A 21,307-nucleotide genomic window follows, 5' to 3' on the forward strand; every position below is an offset into this window, starting at 1 on the left:
ACATTTCACAAAACTGCAAAACAAAATCGATACAATCAAAGAACGCTACATCGAACGTAGGTGAAAACAGTCAAACACATTATGTACAATATGGGGGGTGTCCCAGGACAAACATCCCGTCATATACATGGTATATACATATATATAATCTTTTACTCAATATATTATGACAATATATACTTTAAAATTTGTTATAGACAAAAAAATAAACAGAACAAAAGACAACCCCTACAAAAACACAAGGAGCATCAAGCACGTGAGTCCTAGACCGACAGACAAATGGCCGCCTCCCTTGGGGGTCCCATGGCCACTGCTAGGGAAAATGTGCCAGCGTTCCTTCCTTGGGTGCAGTGCCTCCACGTCTTCCAAGGCACTGTGGGCTGCGGCGGTGAAGTTGGCATCACCAGTGGTGAGCAGGTCAAAGACACAGGACTGGAAGTAGATGTCCTTCACTGGCATCTTCTCATGGCACTGAGCATTGGCAGTCTCCAGTGTGTAACCGGGCCAGGTCCACGCCAAGGACATGCGAGGCAGGGTGTGCCCCAGGATGGCCGACACCTGACCCTGGCCGTCATCAATGCGCTCACTCAGGGGGCAGCCGTTCACACACAGCTGCAGGTCCTGGCTTTCCTCGTAGGACATGGCCAGGTCTTCGGGCATACGGATGGCGAGGGTCAGGTAGCGGCCCAGCTGCCGCACGAACACCGTGGTCCCTATGTAGCGGGCGTGCATCTCCACGTAGCGGCCGCTCTCCCTCTCCACGATGCGCAGGCTCTTGGCATCACCGTCCCCACCACTGGTGCTGCCATCCACAAAGGCGGCCGGCAGGTCATCTGTCACAGCTTGGTATACTTTCTGATCCGTACACTCCCGATGGGCTTTGAAGATGATGGTGATCTGTGGGGAGGAACGTGCACAAAGTTTAAGGTAAGGGAACAGCCCTCTATTGCAAATGCTCTCTTGCATGCTGGAGTTCAACGGCTAGAGATGGACTCAAACTCAGGCCAAAGACTTTGCCTCACAAATGTTATTGTTAGGGAGAAAAATATATCCCACGTATTCAGAGTGAAAAATTGACACAAATGCCAGAAAACATGTATCAAGAAAACAATTTCCTTTCCTGAGACAGAACAGTGTTGCTGCTGGGACAAAGGCAGTTTTTATTGGTAATTTATATCTGTTTCCTCTCAAAAATAGATAAGCCATGGGCATAGCTCTGAGGAAAAAAAAGCCCTTTCTAAATTATGCAGAACTTTATGGGCCTTAATTAGCAACACACCTATGAAACTTAAACTTCTAAACACAAGAGACAAAGCAGAGTGTGTGTGGATGGGGGTGGGGGGGTGCATCCCAGCAACAGCTACCCATCACGTGCCTCAGGAAAGATTTCTCTAAGTCTCTTAATCAAATGTTTCACATGACTGGGTAATCCCTGTGACAGGGAAATCACTCAGCAAATACAGTTCCCTAGCACTGGAGGAGAATAAATACACTAAACCTAGTTACAGCAAATCTTGCTGAATACATCTGTGACCCTTTAACTCCTCAGAAAAACACTTCCTCAGCCGATTCTCATTTTTTCAAATTGAATAGATAATTCATAGAGAAAAAAACCTATAATACAAAAGTTTCCCTTTAGAGAACCTAATTTCCCCCCTTAATTATAAGAACTAGTGAAAAAAAAACACCACCTCGTGCACCTTCACCTCCAACATAATTTCTCTGGTGCAGGTGGTAGAAGAGGAGACATGGCCTTCTGGGTCACACAAGGTGGGAAAACTGCCTGGGGAAGAGGGGAGACCATATTTTGAGATTTGTATTATTGTCAGTAACTGGGGTAACAGCTTATTTTTTTACTTCTTGAAGGGAAAAAAAAAGTATCAGGTGACTTCGGTCAAGGAGGAAGGTAGTGGGCCAAACACTCTACAAATTACTCTGGATGGAGGAAACCTTCCACCTCCTGCAAGGGGACTAATCAAAACAATAGACCCTTGTTAAAAAGGCCAGAAAATGCCCTGCCTGCCCCTCCTCCCTACCCCTCGTTCTACAAGTCCCCACCACCACCCTCAAAAGTTTATGTCTGAAGTTTTTTTTTCCCTAACTCAGCCAGCATTTGCTCACACTATTTAATTCCACATGTTCCCACTGGTGTTACTTGACTGGAATTTTCCAGCCATTTCATTTTACTTCAGCCAGTTATAAAGCCAGATCTGAACCAGCTGCACTGTAGCAACTGGTTAAATTCATATCCGTTGTTTGCAGCTGCAACTAAAAGCCAGACAATGTACTATGAAAATGCTTGGTTTTTTCCCTTCCTAATTACCCCGAGCCACAATTTAATTTCACTACCAGCCTTCTCACGTTTCAACACCTTCTTAACAACTCAAAGGAGGTGTACCAGAGATGATTTCAGGAAATTTGTTGTGCATCCAACCAGAGGGCCTTCCAGAATGAATGGGATATTAAGCTAGATATCTAATGGGACTGTAAAATAGATTTATTTGGTGGCTCACAAGTCACTTTGACAAGTGCTTTATTAAGGCAAGCTAGAATCCCTTGCAGGTGAAAAGAAGAATTCAAGTAAATTCTGCACTTGAAAGAGCTGGAAGTTAATACAGATGGCAAAAACAGTCATGAACATATAACCACCATCCTCACTTTAAACTAGAACATGCACACTCAAAGATTCAACAAATAGTCTCCCAACAACTAAGTAATCTCTTTTTCTAGTTTAACAAGCCTCAAATTTAAACCAAATTGTCACTATTTGCGAAGAATTGGGTACTTTTTTGTTCATCTTTGGAAAAACAAAGTTTGTGTTGGAACAAATCAGAGATCTAATTTCAAATGTTTCCCAAAAGGCAGGCAAAGGTCAGTATTAGGATGAGTGGACTGGTTCCACATGTCTTACCAAGTCTCTTTTGCTTTCTGTAAGTACACCAGTTCCAAGTCAGTGGTTATTTCACACATTTCAAACACTTCACACGCATATATTTACGCCTGTGACAAGAATACTAACTCCCACACCTCCGGAACAGCAAGTAAAAATCCAAAGCCTAACCTCTGCAGCAGCACACACACTTAAAAAAATAATCCAGTTTACCTAACAGACCTTTGTCCCTTTTATTTCCTTGGAGTGATTTTTTTATGAGACAATGTAGTGCGATACTTCTTGTTTCTCCTTTGAGTGGAATTATTCTCACAGAGCTTAGGTACAGCCCTTGAGTCAAAATGCTGAGGGTGATGAATTGATTTCCAAGGATGAGAGGCGTTTCCTGAGTGGTCCTCTGTAGTTTTAAGTATGTACTGAAGAGGCATCTAGAGATATAATCAATGTAAATGTAGAAAACACTAGGCAACAGTTTCACATGACTTAAGTCTGTAAAGTAATTTCATTCCTCATACCAAGTACAGCACCAGCTCTGAAAAAGCCAGCACTCAGCCATGAAGGGCCAAAAATGCATTTTCATATCCAGCTCCTTCAAAAAACCAAATTTGTTCGTTCTTACTAATTCTTACTTTAAAAACATTCAAAATGCAGTTGGAATGCTTGGAAATTCATTTTATATCAACCAGTAGCTATCAGAGTGTGGAAAAATAGGATATTCAAAATTGTATTTTAAGTCTCTCAAATAGATAATTAAAAAACACCAGTTATATTGCTTACTTCTCCCCCCAATGATTTGCTCCATATGCTATAATAACTCAATTTGGCACATCTGTTCTATGCCACACCATTTATTATTGATGGATGGCATTTCTGTGCATTTAAAACATCAATGCCTTTTGTTAAACCTCCCCCACCCAATCCCTCTCAACCCCCACTCAGACAAACTGCTCCAGTTCTCCTCATTCATTTTTAATGTTTCTCTCCCTGAGATCTTTACCACCCACAAGGTCTATTAGGAGGGGAAAGATAGCAGCTACAAATCAACCTTTCCACACGTGAAAGGCAATAAAGATTTAAAGTTTGCTGTGAAATGTCAGAATGTAGAGGTACTTGCCTCTCCTTTCTACCAGGAAAGAAAATACATTAAAAGAAAATGAGGTGGCCAACAAAGAGGAAAGGCTGGGCACGGCCTGGTCAACACACAGATAGATCTTCCTAGGGCTGAACAGCCACGCCAAGTGCTGCTCAGAGGTTTGCAAACAGCAGAATTCCCCAAAGGCGCACTTAACTATTTGTGCTTATTGTATTTTGGAAGAAACTTTTATCGGTGTTTAATCAGGCCATTTGCACTGTGAGTACAGAACCTTACTGGAATTCTCATATATCGGGACTGGGCATTTACATTAAGGAACACACATCTCTTGGCTTAAGATGGACCAACAAAATAAACCGAAACACAGAAATTAGCTTTGAACAGGAGGAACACCATTTTGGTAGGTGCCTTGTTAAAATTCTGCTGAGTTAGAGGAGGCTAAAATGAATTGGCTCTCTCCCCAGCTCTAAAACACCTAAACTTGACTTCTGAAGATCAGTTTTCCTAATGTTGAGAAGTCAGAGCCTACAAAGCATGGATACACCGACAGAAGAGAGGTTTTTGAAGGCACTTTTCCTGGCCCTAACACCCTTAGCCAGCAGGGTAACCTGGAAGGGTAGATCTTGACCACGGCAGGCTCTCTCCATGCAAGCTGAGAAGTGAAAGTGCTGCAGTTAATTAAGCACTGGGGGAGAACTGTGTCTTCCCTCCCTTTTTTGTGGAGCAGGGAAAATTAGCACATTCATCTAGAACGTTCTTTTCTTTTTGTACACTTTAAAACGACAGGTTTATTAGGAAAAAAGAGGCATCGTCACCATCACAGGTGGACAGCAGAGCTGCTCATCTCGAACTTTCTGTGAACAATTTCATGTAAAACTCTGGAGAGTATCTGTATGTACCATATTTAAGAGAAAATGCTGGTGTGAGAAGTAACTGATGTAATTGTAACTTTCCTGAAAAATTAAGGAAAAAAATTGCTAGGAAGGTGTGAACTCAATGAATTGGAATGTAATTTTACAATCACTACTCAGCTTGCATATCAAATATCTACCTCCAGGAAGGCTCAACTTAACACATACACAAATATATTTTGTTAAATAATTTTAGTGAACTAGTACAGATATTAATATGTAAGGAAGATAGTCTGTGGCTTTTTTTTTGTAAAGACTTATTTATATATGCATACAAGAACTGGGGCCCAGGCCAGAGGTGAGGGGGATAAGAGGATTCACCAGAGACAAAGTGGGGAACAGAACATGCAGATTGACTGAAACACACTGCTGAGGGGAGCAGTGTGTGAGACAGGAGAGGCCTGCTGTGCCATGTGGGTCACCTCCCTGGCCCGGGATTGAACTCAGAACTCATGCCACAGTGGCTGGCCACAGCTTGACAGCACTCAGACTTTAACCCCTGCACCACCAGGGAGGCCCAAGGAAGACAGTCTGTGTTTTAAAGAGGAGGGCAGCAGATTAAAAATCTTATCATAGACTCCTTTCAGCTATTGAATAAAACTGTTGAAGATTCTACCACATTCAAAAGAGTTATCAAAACAGGTCTCTCTCTATTCTCAGTCTCTTTCCACACAGCCCTGTTCTACGGGCACTTACAGAATTCCAAAGCAATGAAATGGATCAAATTATTTGTTCTTCACTGCTGTCCTAAGTAACACATGAAGGAACGGCTGCCTTGGCTTAGAAGGTACTTGGCAGCAGATGGAGAAAGAAGAAACCAACGCAGAGGGAAAGGACAGCCACAGCTGAGGATGTATAAGGTCATCCTCCCAGGGGAGAAGCATTAAGTTCAGTGGCTGGAAAGAGCATGAAAGCGAAGGGAAGCAGGACTAGAGAAGACACATAAAAGGCACAGGCATGAAAATGTCCACTCCCAAAGAGCAATTTTTGTACACTTAAAACAAAGAAGACTAAAAGTTTCAATAGACTCAAGAGACAGAGAAATTGGCTGGCTATTTAGTACAGACCAGAGCAATGCTGTGCTGCGCAGGAGAGAAAGGTCTCTGGTCTTAACTCAAATTTCTTGTTTGTTTGGTGTGTTCAGTCTTTGCATTACGAAGTGGCCAGCAAATGTGAAACTAGGCATGTGTGCACAGTACACCAGGCTGTGACCAGAGTGTTTCAGACCAGAGGTGAAAAATATTTTGAAAGGTGAGAGTCAGGGCCAGCCAGGGGCAGAAACTCCAGGGGCAGGAATCTATCCTAGCGGGTGATGCTTCAGGGACTGCCCTCCAAAGCGGGAGGGGGCACGGTCACAGATCCCTAGGCCCTAGTGGGACCTCTGACAAATGTTCTGGGCCCAGGTTCAGCACAGCTGTTCTCTAAGCAGATGGGGATTGGGAAATCACAGCCTCTTTGATCATTCCTCAGTTTTTGAAGGTGATTAAAAACGTAAAAAGGCTTGAAGGTCTTCACGATATACTGACACTCTTGTCACTTTTAGGTTCAATTTCAAGTTCCCAGGCTTATTTGAAACAACAACAAAACCCAGTGAGGGTCAAGGTGATTAGAGCTGGTGACCATATATTTCAGGAAGCCAGTTAAGTGGAATGCTACAAAACAATATTCTTTTGTCTGCATTTTCCTGAGCAGGAGAAGTACGTGCACACACCTTTAATGGGAAAGAGTAAACCTTGACCCCCATATCGGAGCAAATGCAGAGCAGACAAGAAGTGTTTAAATGCTGTCATATCAATTCTATCCACATTATAAATATTATGTTCCAACACTGAAAGAACCCCACCAAATGTTCTTTTGGCTCCAACTCTTAAAATAACCAGCCAACTGGATCACAAAGAACTCCTCTTTCCACAGACCCATTTTCCCCTCAAATTCTTTCTAGACCCAAAAGAACCAAGTGTTACTACAAAGCTGTGCAGTTAAATTCTGTATGTGAGTTGTATGTACCTATTCCTGAGTTTATACTTACTGACAAATTGAGCAGTTTAAAAAGTCCTTAAGTTACCCCACCCACAAGAACACAAAATTCAAACAGTGGAAGAGCAAGTTCTACTGCAGTCAAAACAAATAAAGACAAATGGGTAAGGTAGCATTTTTTCATTGTTCAACACTGTAGGTAACTCTTTTTTACATACCACATTCCACATAAGCAGAAACTGTTTGGTTAGTGTTAACTGAAGCCAACAAAGAAAGTACCAGCCCTCCAATGTTTCCTTCTCGCCCCTTTCTCTCAAAATGTTGACTTAAAGAAAACTTAACAGGGTAGAGAGACATTTGGAACTGTGACAGAAAAACAAGTTCTAACTCTCAGCTGGATATCAGACTTGGCCTCCTGCCTCTCTGGTTTAAACTGTGGTGTGTGGATTTGTTTTAAAGCAGAAGCTCATGACGCCCACATGGAATCCTGCCTGGCTAGGTGGGCAGGCAGGTAGGCAATGGGTTAATTTCACTTATAAATGGAAGGTTTTGAAGGTCCCCTTCTTTCAAACCACACCTTCCAAAGGAACAGAGGGAGGGGCACAGTCATGGAGAGTCAAAATATAGGACTTAAGATGGTTTCTACCTAGCATCTTCTAGGTCTTCATTCCAGATGGTAAGACTTACTACCCAGGATACCTGAGTCTATGGACAAGAGGTACCTTGTTTACAAAGTACAGCATAGAGAATAACCAAGAGAGGCCCAGTCATCTCACAACACAGTGTATCATGCAGCTAATAATCTCTTCTCCTATTTCTGCTTTCTTTCCCCATATGCATTTGGAAATCCCTTTACCTCCAAGCAATTTATTGAAACTATATGAAACAAAGTCAAGTATTTCCTGAGCATAAGACCTTATAATCCAAGAGATATGCAGGAAATAGAAAAAAAAAAAATAATAAGAACACTCCACCTCGAATTCCAGCCAGAATTTCTGCTCTTATAAAAACTACTGCTCAATGTTTCAATATTGTTTCTACAATAAATATGTTCAGGGAAGAGAAGAATATCTAAGACATGCTTTTGTGTGTTTTGAAACTGAGATGTGACCCTCAAAAATGAAGAACTAGTGACTCAGGGCCTCCATGGTGGCGCAGTGGTTGAGTGCTGGGCTGCAAAGCTTCCCGCAGCCTCTGCAGCGCCGGTTCAATCCCCGGCCACCGGCGAGGGTCCCACATGGCACACAGACCTCTCCTGCCGCCCGCTGCTCCCCTCAGCAGTGTACTTCATCACTTTGCCTGCTCTACTCTCCGCTCTGGCTCTGGTGAATTCTTTCTCACCTCCCGCGCTTCTGACTGTACCCAGTTCTTGTATAAATAAATAAAAAAATCTTAAAAAAAAAAATGACCTTGTTCAGGTCATGAAAACTTAAAAAAAAAAAAAAAAGAAAAAAGAACTAGTGACTTAATAGTCAAATTGCAGAAAATCTTTTGGTACTTACTCAAAGATCAACCACCTTTCAAAAATGGTAGCCAGACATAGACATAGCATGGTTGTAAGGGAGAGGAAATGTCCATGTAGGTGAGGAGCCACCTTCACTGTGGGAGGTGGACAACAAGTCTGTGTCAAATTCCAGGAGTAAAATGGTTGACTTTACACACAAACCCTGTAATTCTCCACTGACCACTGCATTCAGCTCTGCTTTTCTCACACAGTAGGTCTTTTAATGCTTGGTTGTTTAAATGTATCATCAAATCAATCACATATTTTATGACAGAAACGGTTACACTAAGTAGGAAGCTACAATTGCAAACTTCTTTCCAATCTGTTCCACACTGTGCCTGAATGGTCTTATAGTATTTTAGCTTTTTTCCAAATTAGAACCGTAAGAGCAAACCTTAAAGAGATGAAAAGAATTATCTGTATAACATAATCATGGAAAAATAAGAGCAATCTCAGACTTTAAGGATTAGTTACAGTATCTGTACAAGATAGTTTACACCTTGTGGGACAAAGAGGTTCTTTATTGTCAAAGAAAACATCATGTGTCTAAAAACGCTACACTCAATATATGGTGTACACATATTCACAACACAACCCTGTTAATGGTCCCTAGAAATTTCAATCACTTTGTGGTTCACACATCTCCATAAAGACAGTAAAACATAATGGGTTACAAAAACTTAGCTACAAAAAATGCAATAGGTCTGAGGTCAAAAGAGGACAGATTTCTAAACCTTGATAGAGAGATATGCTGAAAATGACAGTTGAAAATCTTTGCAATGCAGGCATACCTGGCTCTGATTTTGTAACCCAGAATGATCCAGCACACTGGTTTTCATGCCTATGTGCTGCTGTGGGAACAATAAATACAAGCTAAAGGGCATTAGAAAGGAGCAGTGGACCCAACTTATGCACTAAGAACACACGCAGCTTTTGTTTTTTAAATAAAAATGTTAAATGTTTTATAACATTATAGGCATTTCAAGTGCACAGCATTAGAAACTGTTTTATTAAGAGGGCATACTGTGTATTACAGTCTGACAAACACTGAGCAAGAATGAACCAAATGAAGGAATTCTTTCTACATCTCTAGGATTATAAAACAGTGAATTTTTAAGGAATTTTCTGAGAAAGTAGCTAGTCTGGTAATTACAAACTTTCACACACACACACATATGCGCGAGCGCGCACCCCTGATGGGCAGGGCCTCTTTCTAGACTTTTGCATAGGTACTGAGTGCTCCTACCCAGGGGATTACCAGAAATGGGTGGCTCATGGTAGTACCAAGAACACAAGAGGACTTCAAGAGAACTCACTCATCTGGCCAAGACATCTGGCATGGTTAAGCACAAGGAACACATCTCTCCCGAATGTCAAATGCCTTAAGGTGACTCACCTTTCACTAAGGGATGAAGCATGGAAAAATGTGTAGCAAGATTTTAAAAGGGACTTGCTGTCACCCCCAATCTCTCCTGCTACTTGTAATTTTGTTTTCCTGAGAGTGAAGTACAGGCTAAGAAAACCAGAGAGATGGGAAAGGGCATAATTACATTAAAAGATAATAAAACAAAGGTGTTCATATTACTTTTAGAATGTTTAAACATACTGCTACTGATTAGATGTGCAATAACTGCATTCCCTAAGTTTTTAGGAAAAGGAATTTCAAGTGCAATAGAAAGGCTGGTGAGTTTAGTGCATCTGCATTTGTACAGATTCCTTTCAAAAAACGGAATATTCCAAAAGCAGCCTCTGTAACCATGGCGTTTACAAATCCTTACTGAGTCTTTTCAGTGATACAGTAAACAGGAGTTGAGACTGTAGGGTTGGCAAAGAGAATGGGGCAGAGAAGGTACAGAAGTCAAGCATTAGCACAGATGGTTTATTCACCTGTGTCAAGTCCAGGAAAGCTACTGACATACATGTGTTCCCACTGCAGTTAAAACTGTGGCTACCCCTTCCTCCCAAAATGAAAACTGCTTTCCTTTTCTGTGTAGGCCAACTGCTAATTCTAATCCCCACTCTCTCAACTCCACTCTCCCCCAGTGCCTACAGGCCTGAAGCTACCTCACAGCCAAAGGTGGAGAAGAAGGCGCAGAGCTGATGTGGATCTCTGCCGAGGTGTGCAGTTGTGCCAGAAACCCTGCAGCCCTGCGGGAGAGAGACGGAAAAACCAGCCCTGGCCTCCCATTGAGGAAAATACCTACCTGGCAACCTGTGGACTCCTCCAAAGGTATAAGAAAAACCCAGCAGCCCTGAGAAAGCCAGAGATCACCGTAACCAAGTAGAAAACCAGCCTGTTTCCCAGGCAAGGGGGGAAAAGAAAGCAGACACGTGAGAGGAGTCCAGTGTAGAGCACTGCAGGTTCAGTTCCCCTAAACAGCTTGCCAGGTGGAAAAAGGAAAAGCCCTAGCTAAGTAATGAAATGGGCCCTTGAGAGCAGATGACTTCATTTTTCTGCTTACAACTTTTCCCCCCCTGAGGTGTGTCTTTTTTTTTTTTTTTTTTAAGGTCATATCAAGGAATCAGGAATTTTTTATTATTATTATTTATTTTTTTGGTGGGACCCTCACCGGTGGCCGGGGAACGAACCAGCGCTGCAGAGGCTGCGGGTAGCCTCGCAGCCCAGAGCTCAACCGCTGCACCATCAGGGGAGGCCCTGAGGTGTGTCTTTTTGTGATGAGGGGAAGACCAGTGCTGAGGGGCAGGTGGAGCTCATAAAGAGAGGCTTTGAAGATTGCTTGCTCAAGATTCCAGATTCCCTGGAGCTGTGATGTCAGGGACCTCAAGAGCACAAATAACTAAACCAGTGCCTTAGTTCAGTGCTGAAGGCAGTGAAATGAATGGATGCTAAATACAACCATTTTAGTGTGACAGCCAGCCAACCTCGACTATATCACTGGTCAGTCTTTAACACTAAGGTAGCACATGGGTAGTAAAATTCCCTGACTATAAGGATGGTACAGTACCCGCTATATACAGAGCTGGCTTATCCAACAGCTGGTCTACTATTGTATTTACCATCACAGCAAAACTGGACTGATACAAAAAAAATCTTCTGAAAGATTTTTTTTAAAATCTACATCAAATTAAAGAGCTTTTGCACAGCAAAAGAGACAATAACAAAAACAAAGAGAAACCCCACCAACTGGGAGAACATTTTTGCACCCAACACTAATGATAAAGGACTGATCACAAAAATCTGCAAAGAGCTGATGAGACTCAGCAACAACAAAGAAAATAATCCAGTCAAAAAATGGGCAGAAGAGCTAAAAAGAAACTTCTCTGAAGAGGAAATGCAAATGGCCAACAGGCATATGAAAAAATGTTCAACATCACTTGTCATCAGGGAAATGCAAATCAAAACTACCATGAGATACCATCTTACACCAGTGAGAATGGCACATATTAAAAAAACTAGCAACAACAAATGTTGGCGAGGGTGTGGAGAAAAAGGAACTCTTCTGCACTGTTGGTGGGAGTGCAAACTGGTCCAACCACTGTGGAAAGCTGTGTGGAGATTTCTGGACCTACTAAACATAGAGCTTCCATATGATCCAGCAATTCCACTCCTAGGTATTTACCCAAAGGACACAGAAACATCAATTCCAAACAACACCTGCACCGCTATGTTTATAGCAGCACTGTTTACAATAGCTAAGCTTTGGAAACAACCCAAATGCCCAAAAATAGATGACTGGATCAAGAAGATGTGGTACATAGACACCATGGAATATTACTCAGCATTCAAAAAAGATAAACACATGCAATTTGCAGCAACATGGATGGCGCTGGAAGGGATCATGCTCAGCGAAATAAGCCAAAAAGAAAAAGAAAAATACCGGATGGTCTCACTCATAGCAGGAATCTAGAAAACTTAAATAAGGGACCAGGAAAATGAATAACTATAAGAAAGTGAAAATCAAAATCAACAAAAAACTATGAACCAGAGACACTTTTAGGGGGGCGGGAGGGGAGGGATTGGGGTCAGAATGGGGGGGCTGCAATTGTATGGGGAATATAACAATAAAATTTATAAAAAAAAAAAAAAACGCAAAAAAAAAAAAAGTGGACCTTTCTGGGAACTTATTTCATATGTACTTTTTGCCTCATCTTGTTTATATTGTTATTACCATCATTTTCTCATTGCTTTAGAATTTTTCAGAGGTTTTTTTTGGGGGGGGGGAGGGTAGGGGAAGGGTCTCTGGGCAGGTAAAAGGAAAATGCACTGCCTTAGCTTGGTTTCACCAGCATCAAGACAGGTCTTCAACAGTAACCAGTAACATTCCATATCCTTTAGGGATTTTGGAGAGAATTACAAAAGGAAGGGGGGAAAAACCAACTACCAGAGGTCATGAAGCCATTGAGTAATTTGTTGCTGAACAGCATGGTCACCAGATGTAGGAAATACTTTCCAATAGTGCAATTAAAAACCAAGCATTCACATTGTCTGCTTGGATTTCTGTCAGAGGACAACTTCCCCACCCTTCTTTTCAGAATGGGCAAAACCTTTGATCCTTACCAAATTGAGGGAGAAAGCAAAGTTGTACTTTTTATTTATTTTCTAAAAAAAAAAAAAAAAAAAAAAAAAAAAAAAAAAAAATAAAAAATGAGCTAGATTCTACCACAACTGAGATAGAATAATCGGAATCAAATGTTCCACTTATATAATAATAACAGTGATAGGACAACTGGTTGTCTCCAAATACTTTCACCATAATTGGTAGAAAGTATAAACTTAAAAAGATTGAATGACAAACAGAAGTGACACATTACTGGATAGATGGCAAGGAAAAAAAGAGCTTGATAAAAGAACTAATATTTTCCCATGTACACAAGACATATTAATTTCAATAGTACTGCCTGAAGGTTATCCCTCCAAATGCTGAATTATTTGCACAATCAAGGATGACTTTCTCCATTCCCAATGGAACCGCCTTCTTATTTTCAGTATAATTTCCCCCCCCAAAGACCACCCCCAGGTTTTGTTCCCTATGACTCCGCAGCATTGGTGAAATTTTGTCCATGGTTTCTCATATAACTTCAAGACTGCTTAACTTTATAACTTACAGCAAACACATTTTAATATACAGATAGAAAAAATCATTTGATACTTAAAAAAACAGAGAAAGAGAAGTTTGAGATACAGGATTTTGTTAGGCAAAAAGCAACCTTGAATTTTTATTGGGTGTTGAAGTGTAAATATTGTGGAGTTCCCCTAAGATGTCTGGACCAATGTAACAGTCTTCTTTGTTCAGAGCAATGATTTTTAATCTTAATTTGTGACACCCCTGGGTGTCTCCAGATATCTCTGGAGGTGTTGTAAAATTCTCTCCGCCAAATGCCAAGTAAAATAATTTAAATTCACTTAAATATTATGCCACACATGTTTGGAGGCAAGAGTAGTGTCCTGGAATCAAAAGAACAATCGTAAGTATTTCAAAAGCCTGGTTCTCCTCGATTCTATTTTAGTATATAAACCAACTTATGAACAGATAAACAAAGGAAGTTAGAAACAAAATGAGATCTTATCAGAGTGATTTTGTTGTTGGGGGACACACGGAAGGAGCTAGAGACCTGGGGACATTTTTGTGGAAAACCTTTTAAGACCGCTTTATTTACTCATGACTGAATTAGTGCTGCCTAGCAATTGGAAATCCAGTTTATAGCTCTCCTCTCTACCTCTGTGCTTTAAGATATTGGTACCTTAGAGGATCTCAATTCAGTAGTAGTTTCTTTAAAACAAACAAGAACCACACACACTGACAGCTCGGCAGGGTAAACTTAGCTTAATTTTGCTGATTTCTTTTAGTTTCTGATTTAAATTGCTATCTGGAGATTACATGGGGGTTATGTATTACTGCTCTGCAATAAGCAATTCTCAACTTGATCACCACAAGGCTTAGTAACTAAACCACCACTGTAAGTTTGCCATTGGAAACCTGGTTTATGGACATTACATTTTACTATAGCTTCCAAATTTCCAATAAAATGTTTCCTGATGGGTCACTGCCTCAGGCTTGACAGATTTCTCTATTTAGAACTTCCACTTTAGTAATCTGATAAACATGAACATGGATTTCTTCAAGAAGAGTCATACACATATGCACTCAAAAAATAATCTCAAAAAAAAAAAAAGCACATATTTTTTCATTAAACAGGCCTATCTTTTCCCTAGAGAACTCAACTTCACTGCTTATTTTTTCATGTCTTTGCCTACTTAAATTTAGAGCCACATTTTATACAAGGCCTAGAATTCCAGAGAGAAATCCTCCCTAAATAAATTTTATTTAATCCTTTATCAACCCTGTTAACTATTATCCAACAAGACACCAAAAGTTTCTTTTAAGCTATGTCTTCTGCATCACACTTCAAAAACTGAAGAATCAAACATCAGAAAGTTGTAAGTTATAAGAAGGAAGAAAATTATACTTGCCTTATTTGTAGCAGTAGCACTGGATCCAGGGACCACTGGCACATTTGTCACTTGAACTGAAAGATAATTATTATCTATGAGTGGCCAGGCCCCTTCCACTTTACAAGTCTGGAAGTGATCCTTAAAAGTCCTAAGGTGAGGATCTCCAAACAAGCCACAAAAAAGATAATTGGGGGGGTTCTGGTCCCCTTCTCTATGTTCTCTGGCTCCTGTGTGACTGTGATAGTTACAGGGGTCATGGGTCACTTCTGGGTTGGTAGAGGATGTGGGACCATCCTTGGAACAGTTCCTCTGGCTCATGAGGTCACTGATACCCAGCACAGCAGAATGGTATACCAGGTTGCCTCGGCAGGCTTTTGAAGTCCGCTGGGTGCAGCCAGCATAGGCACGCAGGGCCTTGCAAAATTCAGAGTCAAAGCCGTCAATGGCAGAGTTCAGGTGTGAAGTCAGGGACACAAAGTCTGTGGTACATTTCTGGATACGACACTGGGCCGGCTGTTGGCAGTCACCTATGGGAAAGAAGGTAAGACCAAATAATTTTTAAATGCTTCAGAACTTCCTGAGCTACATGAGAAAATGACATTCTCCCCTGGGAACTGTTTGTTCTATTTCATATTCTCCTATTTTTAAGAAATCAGAAATAGGGTTGTATTGTGCTCTGTGCCTCTCAAAGTAAGCCACTCACTGGGAGAAAAACTGCATGCAGTTAACATCAAACATGGCTCATTGTTAGTGAACATGAATCTAGTTCACTGCTATTAGGTTAAAATTACAAGGGAATGGTAAGTAAAGTATTTTTATCAACTTGCTATTATTCACAGATTTTGAAAAAGATTCCCTGGCTCTAAGACCAAGTCAAAGATGCGAACTTTATAGTTGATTCTGAAAACTGTGTAAGTAATTTGCTTTGGAAAGCATTGTCTGTGCACAAAACCATTATTAAAGTCTCCACACCTCAGGTGGGGGGAAACCTTAAATTATAGCATGATAAGTTAAAACAACTTTCCCTGACTCTAGTACAGCTACAGGGTAAGAAAATCAAGAAAAAAATCCAGGTACTAAGTTATTTTGCATTTCCTGAGGGATGTTTATCCACAAATTGTATATAAACTGACGACATCTTGGTTTCTACAAAGTATAAATGTTCTCTTAAAAAAATGTGGCCATTTCATTGCGATCATTCATTTCAAGTGATCGTTTGACCAAGCTAGGAATTCACTTGGCCCTTAACACACACCACCCAAGTATCCCAGGTTCCAAGAGGTTCACCAGTTAAAAGAACAGTAAATCAAAAGGTATACAACAACTGAAATTACCATGCAGAAATGATTTCACCAATTATGTCATTTTTTTAGAAGTAGAACCAAAGAACTTTACGATACGGAATTTAAAAATCTATATAAACTTTACTTTTTTCTTTAAATTGGCAATTCAGATAAGCTTAATGATTAAACAAAGTTAAATGAGGTAATGAAATACCAAATATCACTGTCTTACTATTTAAAAGGTCATTTTCAAATAATGTTTTGCCACTAAATTCTCTAGGTCACTGATGTGCTTCTTTTGAAAAATGAGTTTGTTCTAAAATGACCTTTGTGATCTTTTTCAGGCCTAAAAGATGTTAGAATCTGTTCTCTAGATTGGGGTGGGGGGATGGAAAATCGGTAAGTATTATTAAATACATAATTATTTCAATATGTATGTATAATAAACTTCAGAGTAATATCAGCATTTATGATTTCATCTGATAATGCCTTAAAACAAAGCGCACTATTGCTTTTAGAAAAATATTTTAATCTTTTCAGTAGTAAACTGCTTTACAAACTGAATTAAATAACTTGTAATCTCTATCTCTGGTTTTAGTTGGGGAGAAAGTGGTGGGTGGGGGTTGACGACCTCTGAGGACACCCATGAACCCCAATTTTTAAATTTCAATGACCAAAAAGGGGAAAATGTTGAAATTTTCATTGGGTATTCACTTGAACCTGAGGAAAAAAGATAAGATTAAAACAGTAAGATATTTTGGAGGTATGGATTTATAGCTATCACTAGATTGCACTATAAAAAAGTTCACAAAACGTGTTCTTTCTATTTTGCTTATTCCAAAGTTGACAAAAGCAGCTGATATTTGTAGAATTCCTCTTTCCAAGTAGATCAAGTCATTTTCAGCTATTTTTACTCGAAAAGCAAAAATACCAAACAACTCCGCCACCCCCACAGGCATTTAATGCCCTTTTACAGATGGGAAAACCAAGGCAAAGGCCTAGTCCTGGCTATATCATCATGTGAGTAAGTAACCTAAGATTCGAGGTCTTTCCTCAAGTCTGTTTTTCCTTCCCCCACACATCTCCTTTAAATTCCTGATTCTCACAACATGGTTTATTTGAATAGCTTAAAAAAAAGACCTACCTATTTGTATCAAAAAAAATTTTTTCTTTAAAAATCAGATACACAGGGCGAAGATTACTCAGTAGCCAACAGCTCTTAGACTACAAGCAAATGACAGCACAAGAACTTTCCGCTAAACTTGCAGTGCCTATTTGTTCTTTTTATGGTCTATAAAATCCATGCTAGCATACATTTACTTGTAATTATTTCAAATAGTCATAAAAAACCTAAAGTAAGAAGAACATGTGAAACAGCTGTAGACACAACTGTTCGGAAAGGAAAAAAACTGAACGAATTTAGATTTCCAGCTCCTTTTCCCACTGCTTCCTTCTTGCCTCCCTCCCTTTTTCTTAGCAGGCAGGTGCTGATTGATTCCTCTGAGAAATCTCACATAAAACAGAACTCCTTGGGTTCTTTTGTTTTGGATAAGGTTTCTAACTACCTAATAGAGATGATGGGAGGGAGGAGAGTCTAACTAGGTAGAAAGTGCATTTGGGTCAGCAGTTTTAGCCCCATGGCAGGCTCCTGTATAATGACTAATTTGCAGCATACACCCAGAAATATCCAGGCTTCATGAATTTATAATGACAATGCACACTTTGCCTGTTACAAGCGGTAAAGTAAGCCTCCTGTCAAAATGCCAAGACAATGCAGAGCAGAAACATTTCAAGGATGTAGCCAAGAAGGCCATGAAGTGTATGAGTAAGCAAATAACTCCCATATTGGATCTCCATTCAGGAATTGCAGAGATCTGCTTACCAAAAAAAAAAAAAAAAAAAAAAGGTAAATAAAAACACTCTTCATTTCCCAAGGCAAAACTTAAAATCTGTCGTTACTGAGCTTTATTTTTTTAAGTCGGGTCATCCACAACTGGTGTGACAGTGTTTTCACTCCAATTAATGAAAGTGCAAAAGGATTTGTTAGGTCTATTAATCTATTAGTGATTCAGACATAAAGACAGTAGCGTTCAGTCCAGTTTTCTCAATGCCAGGACTGCACATGTGTAAATTTGCAGCACAGTCACCAATTCATGACAAAGGAAAGGAGATATGCTGAAGTTAAGTAAAATGTGGAGCCATATGGGGTGTTGAGGCAAATTACATGGACCCAGGCATCAAGCATATGGTAGTCCATCTGCAAAGAGCACTTGGCTAGGCTCCCTGCTGTGAGAAACAACCCCTGCATTTCAATACCACCGCTCTTCAAAGAAATCTCTCAAAAGGAGCCTCTCTCTTCTAACCAGATTAATTGCTCCACTCCAACAAGTTGTCCACACAAATCCTTTACCACAACAACTGTTGATAGAATTTAATAGTGACTTTAGTAAGGGCACACACATTAAGATACTAAGAGGAGTTTCACATTCCAAGTGCTTGAAATAAGGCACCTTAATTTTATAAACCTTTAAATGAACCTACGTCTTTCACAGGCCAGAAAAGAAATCTTCAAGGACCACATTCCAACCCTGCCATAAGACCCTGTGGCAACAAAGGGAAACAATACCCAAGCAGCCAAGAGGGACACAGTCTCACCTAGCATTTCAATTTCCATTTCAAGAAACCAACACTTTGACATTAGGGACACATTTTTCACGCAAAACACTCCTGACTATTTGACAGTCATGAAAAATGCCCTATATAAATAACTTTAAGCAGAATGACACTGTTTTCGAAGGTTCTAATGTCGTCAACTTAGAACCTGACTCATCCTAAAACGTGCTAGTACACTCGTTGACTTCAGTTTATTTTCTCCAAGTGTCAGTTTTAAAATGCAGCTGTTACATCACAATGCAAAGTTACACAGTCAATTAAACTGTCTTCTCAAAATTTTGCCCCATTACTTAAAATCCTCCCAGATTTTCAGCACACTTGGTATGACTTAGTAAATATTACTTTGCACAGCTGAGTATAATTCAGGATTCTCCAGAGTCACAGCGTTGTGACTGCTGTCATACAAACCTCGGGCAAAATATTCTCTAAGGAAAAGTTATCTAATGCTGCGAATTACACTCAAAGTAAAAACTAACCTCAAATTTGGCACTGAAAAAGTTCCTTGTCTAGACTGGACAAACTCCTACAAATGGTATTTATCTGCGAAGAGCGTCCTAGATTTGCCTCCCCCCCCCCCAGTTTTACTGAGATGAACGGACATAAAACACTGTGTTAAGGGAACGCTTTTAACAGAAAAAATAGGTGTCACGTGCCAGCGGGCGCATCTGCAGAGACACCTCCCGTGCGAAGAAGCGAGTCTCACTGCTGCTTGGGGAGGAGCGCGCCGACCCGGGAGAGCCGCGTGCGATCTGTCAACCCCTCCTGAAACCCCAAAACAGGCGGCTGGCCACGAAGCACGAGTTTTTCCAAAGAGGCCAAAAAAGCGAATTAAAAGCAGCTTTCGCAACAGGACCGAAATCCCCGCTTCAACAACGTGGGCGTTCACGTTACTTCGAGATGAACCCCTCCAGGTTTTCAGACTCGGGGGCAGCTCTTCCCATCCGGTGCAATTTCCTCGCCCGGCCGCCACCCCTCTCCGGAGCCGCAGCACAAGGCTCCTTGTCTCCCCTCGGAGGCGGCGGCGGCGGAAACCTGAGCCGAGCCTGCCTCTCAGTAAACACCAACGCGCGGAGCCATAAAGCGTCCGGAACGCTCGTCCCGGGCGCGCGGGGCGCGCACCCCCGCCGCCCCCGCCCGCCGAATCCCCGCCCGGCGGCCGTCGGAGGGGCGACTCCCCCACGGCCCCGGAGCGGCCGGGCGGGCGGCGGGGCCTCTGCTCCGCGCCCGGGGCGCGCCGCGCGCTCGGCGGGTGCGTCCCAGCCGCGGGCCGGGCCCAGGTGCGCGTCAGGGCGCGCGAGGCCTTCCCCGGCGCGCCCCGCCGCCTGCCGCCCCGCGCGCCCCCTCGGGGCCGGGCGCCCGGGAACAAAGCCCTCGGCCCCCGGCCGGCCCCCCCGCGCCGCGTACCTGCGTGGAGCAGCCCGAGGCTGAGCAGCAGCAGCAGCAGCAGCGCCGGCGGCGGCGGGCAGAGCCGGGGGCGGCGGCGCGGCTCAGCCCCGGCGGCAGCGGAGGCGGCGGCGCAGGCAGGGGCTGCTCTCAAGCCCATGCCCGTCCATGCAGGTCTCGCGGGCTCCGGCGAGGGCGGCGGCGCGGGCGCCGTGGCGGGTCCGGGGCCGTGGCTGCGGCATGGGCCGGGGGACGCGCCTCGCTTCCTCCTCTTCCTCCTTCAGGCCCGCGCCGGGGACGGGCCGCCGCCACGGGCGCAGCGAGCAGCGCGCCGCGGGCGGAGCGAGTCGGCGGCGGCGGCCACGGGGCGCAGCGGCATCGCGGCGGCGGGCGGCGCGCGGGGGGAGAGGGGCGGGAGGAGAGACACAAAGACCGTGAGCGAGTGCGGAGCGCGGCCCCAAGCGCGCGGGCGCCCGGCCCCGGGCCAGCGTGGGCTCGGCGGGCGTGGGCCGGCGGGAGGCGCGCCCAGTCTCCACACGCAGCCGCCGGCGGCCGGGACAGCTCTGCGCGGGGCCCCCGCGGTCAATCAATCTCAGCCCCGCACTGCCGCCCCGCCCCGCCCCAGGCCGGCCAATCCGCTTCGTCCCAGCCCCGGCCGCGCCCCGCCCTCCCGCCCCAATTGGCTACGAGCGCGGTCCGCTGGGCCCAGCCGGCCACTCGTAGGACTCCAAGTCCCCCCCCGGCCCCGCCTTCCCTTCAACCCTCTCTGTAATTCGAGTTCCGCGTCGGCCGACTGTGGGGCGCGTCCGCCGCTCCCGGGCCCGACCTCCCCGCGGCTCCCTCCCCTTCCCTCGCCTCCGCCCCCTCCCGCGGTTTACAGTTTCCTCGCGCCCAACGGCAACGGGCGGCCGCAGCTCGCCGAAGCCGTTGTTACGAGGAACCGACCTTTGACCTCTCTTTGAATTAATGGGACTGGGTTCAACTTCCCGCTAAGTTTTCTTTTTTAACGGCCCCCCACCCTCTCCGTCCGTGCAGTTCTGGCTGCTCGGTGGAAGCCGCGCTTTCAGGGGAGCCGCGCGGCGGGCCCCTCGCAGCCCATCGCGTCTGCGGGACCGCGTTTCCAGTGTGCTGGGGAGTTTTGCTAAATCTAGCGTCAGGCCGCGTTGGAGATTCGAACT

The 21,307-nt window shown here is 43.3% G+C and overlaps 1 protein-coding gene across 1 annotated transcript; it reads right to left on the reverse strand.

The window, feature by feature from the left end:
* Positions 1–228: 228 nt before the first annotated feature.
* RGMB (repulsive guidance molecule BMP co-receptor b) lies at positions 229–20,400 on the reverse strand (the record flags this gene model as incomplete). The annotated part of the gene is made up of 3 exons (XM_084233618.1): positions 20,151–20,400; positions 14,809–15,317; positions 229–897 (listed from the first exon to the last, which is right to left on the reverse strand). The coding sequence occupies exons 1-3, from the start codon at positions 20,287–20,289 to the stop codon at positions 229–231; spliced, it is 1,317 nt and encodes a 438-aa protein (XP_084089744.1). The 5' UTR covers positions 20,290–20,400.
* Positions 20,401–21,307: the final 907 nt, after the last annotated feature.

This window comes from Talpa europaea (assembly GCF_964194135.1).
Source record: "Talpa europaea genome assembly, chromosome: 5".
In the NCBI taxonomy this organism is placed as follows: domain Eukaryota; kingdom Metazoa; phylum Chordata; class Mammalia; order Eulipotyphla; family Talpidae; genus Talpa; species Talpa europaea.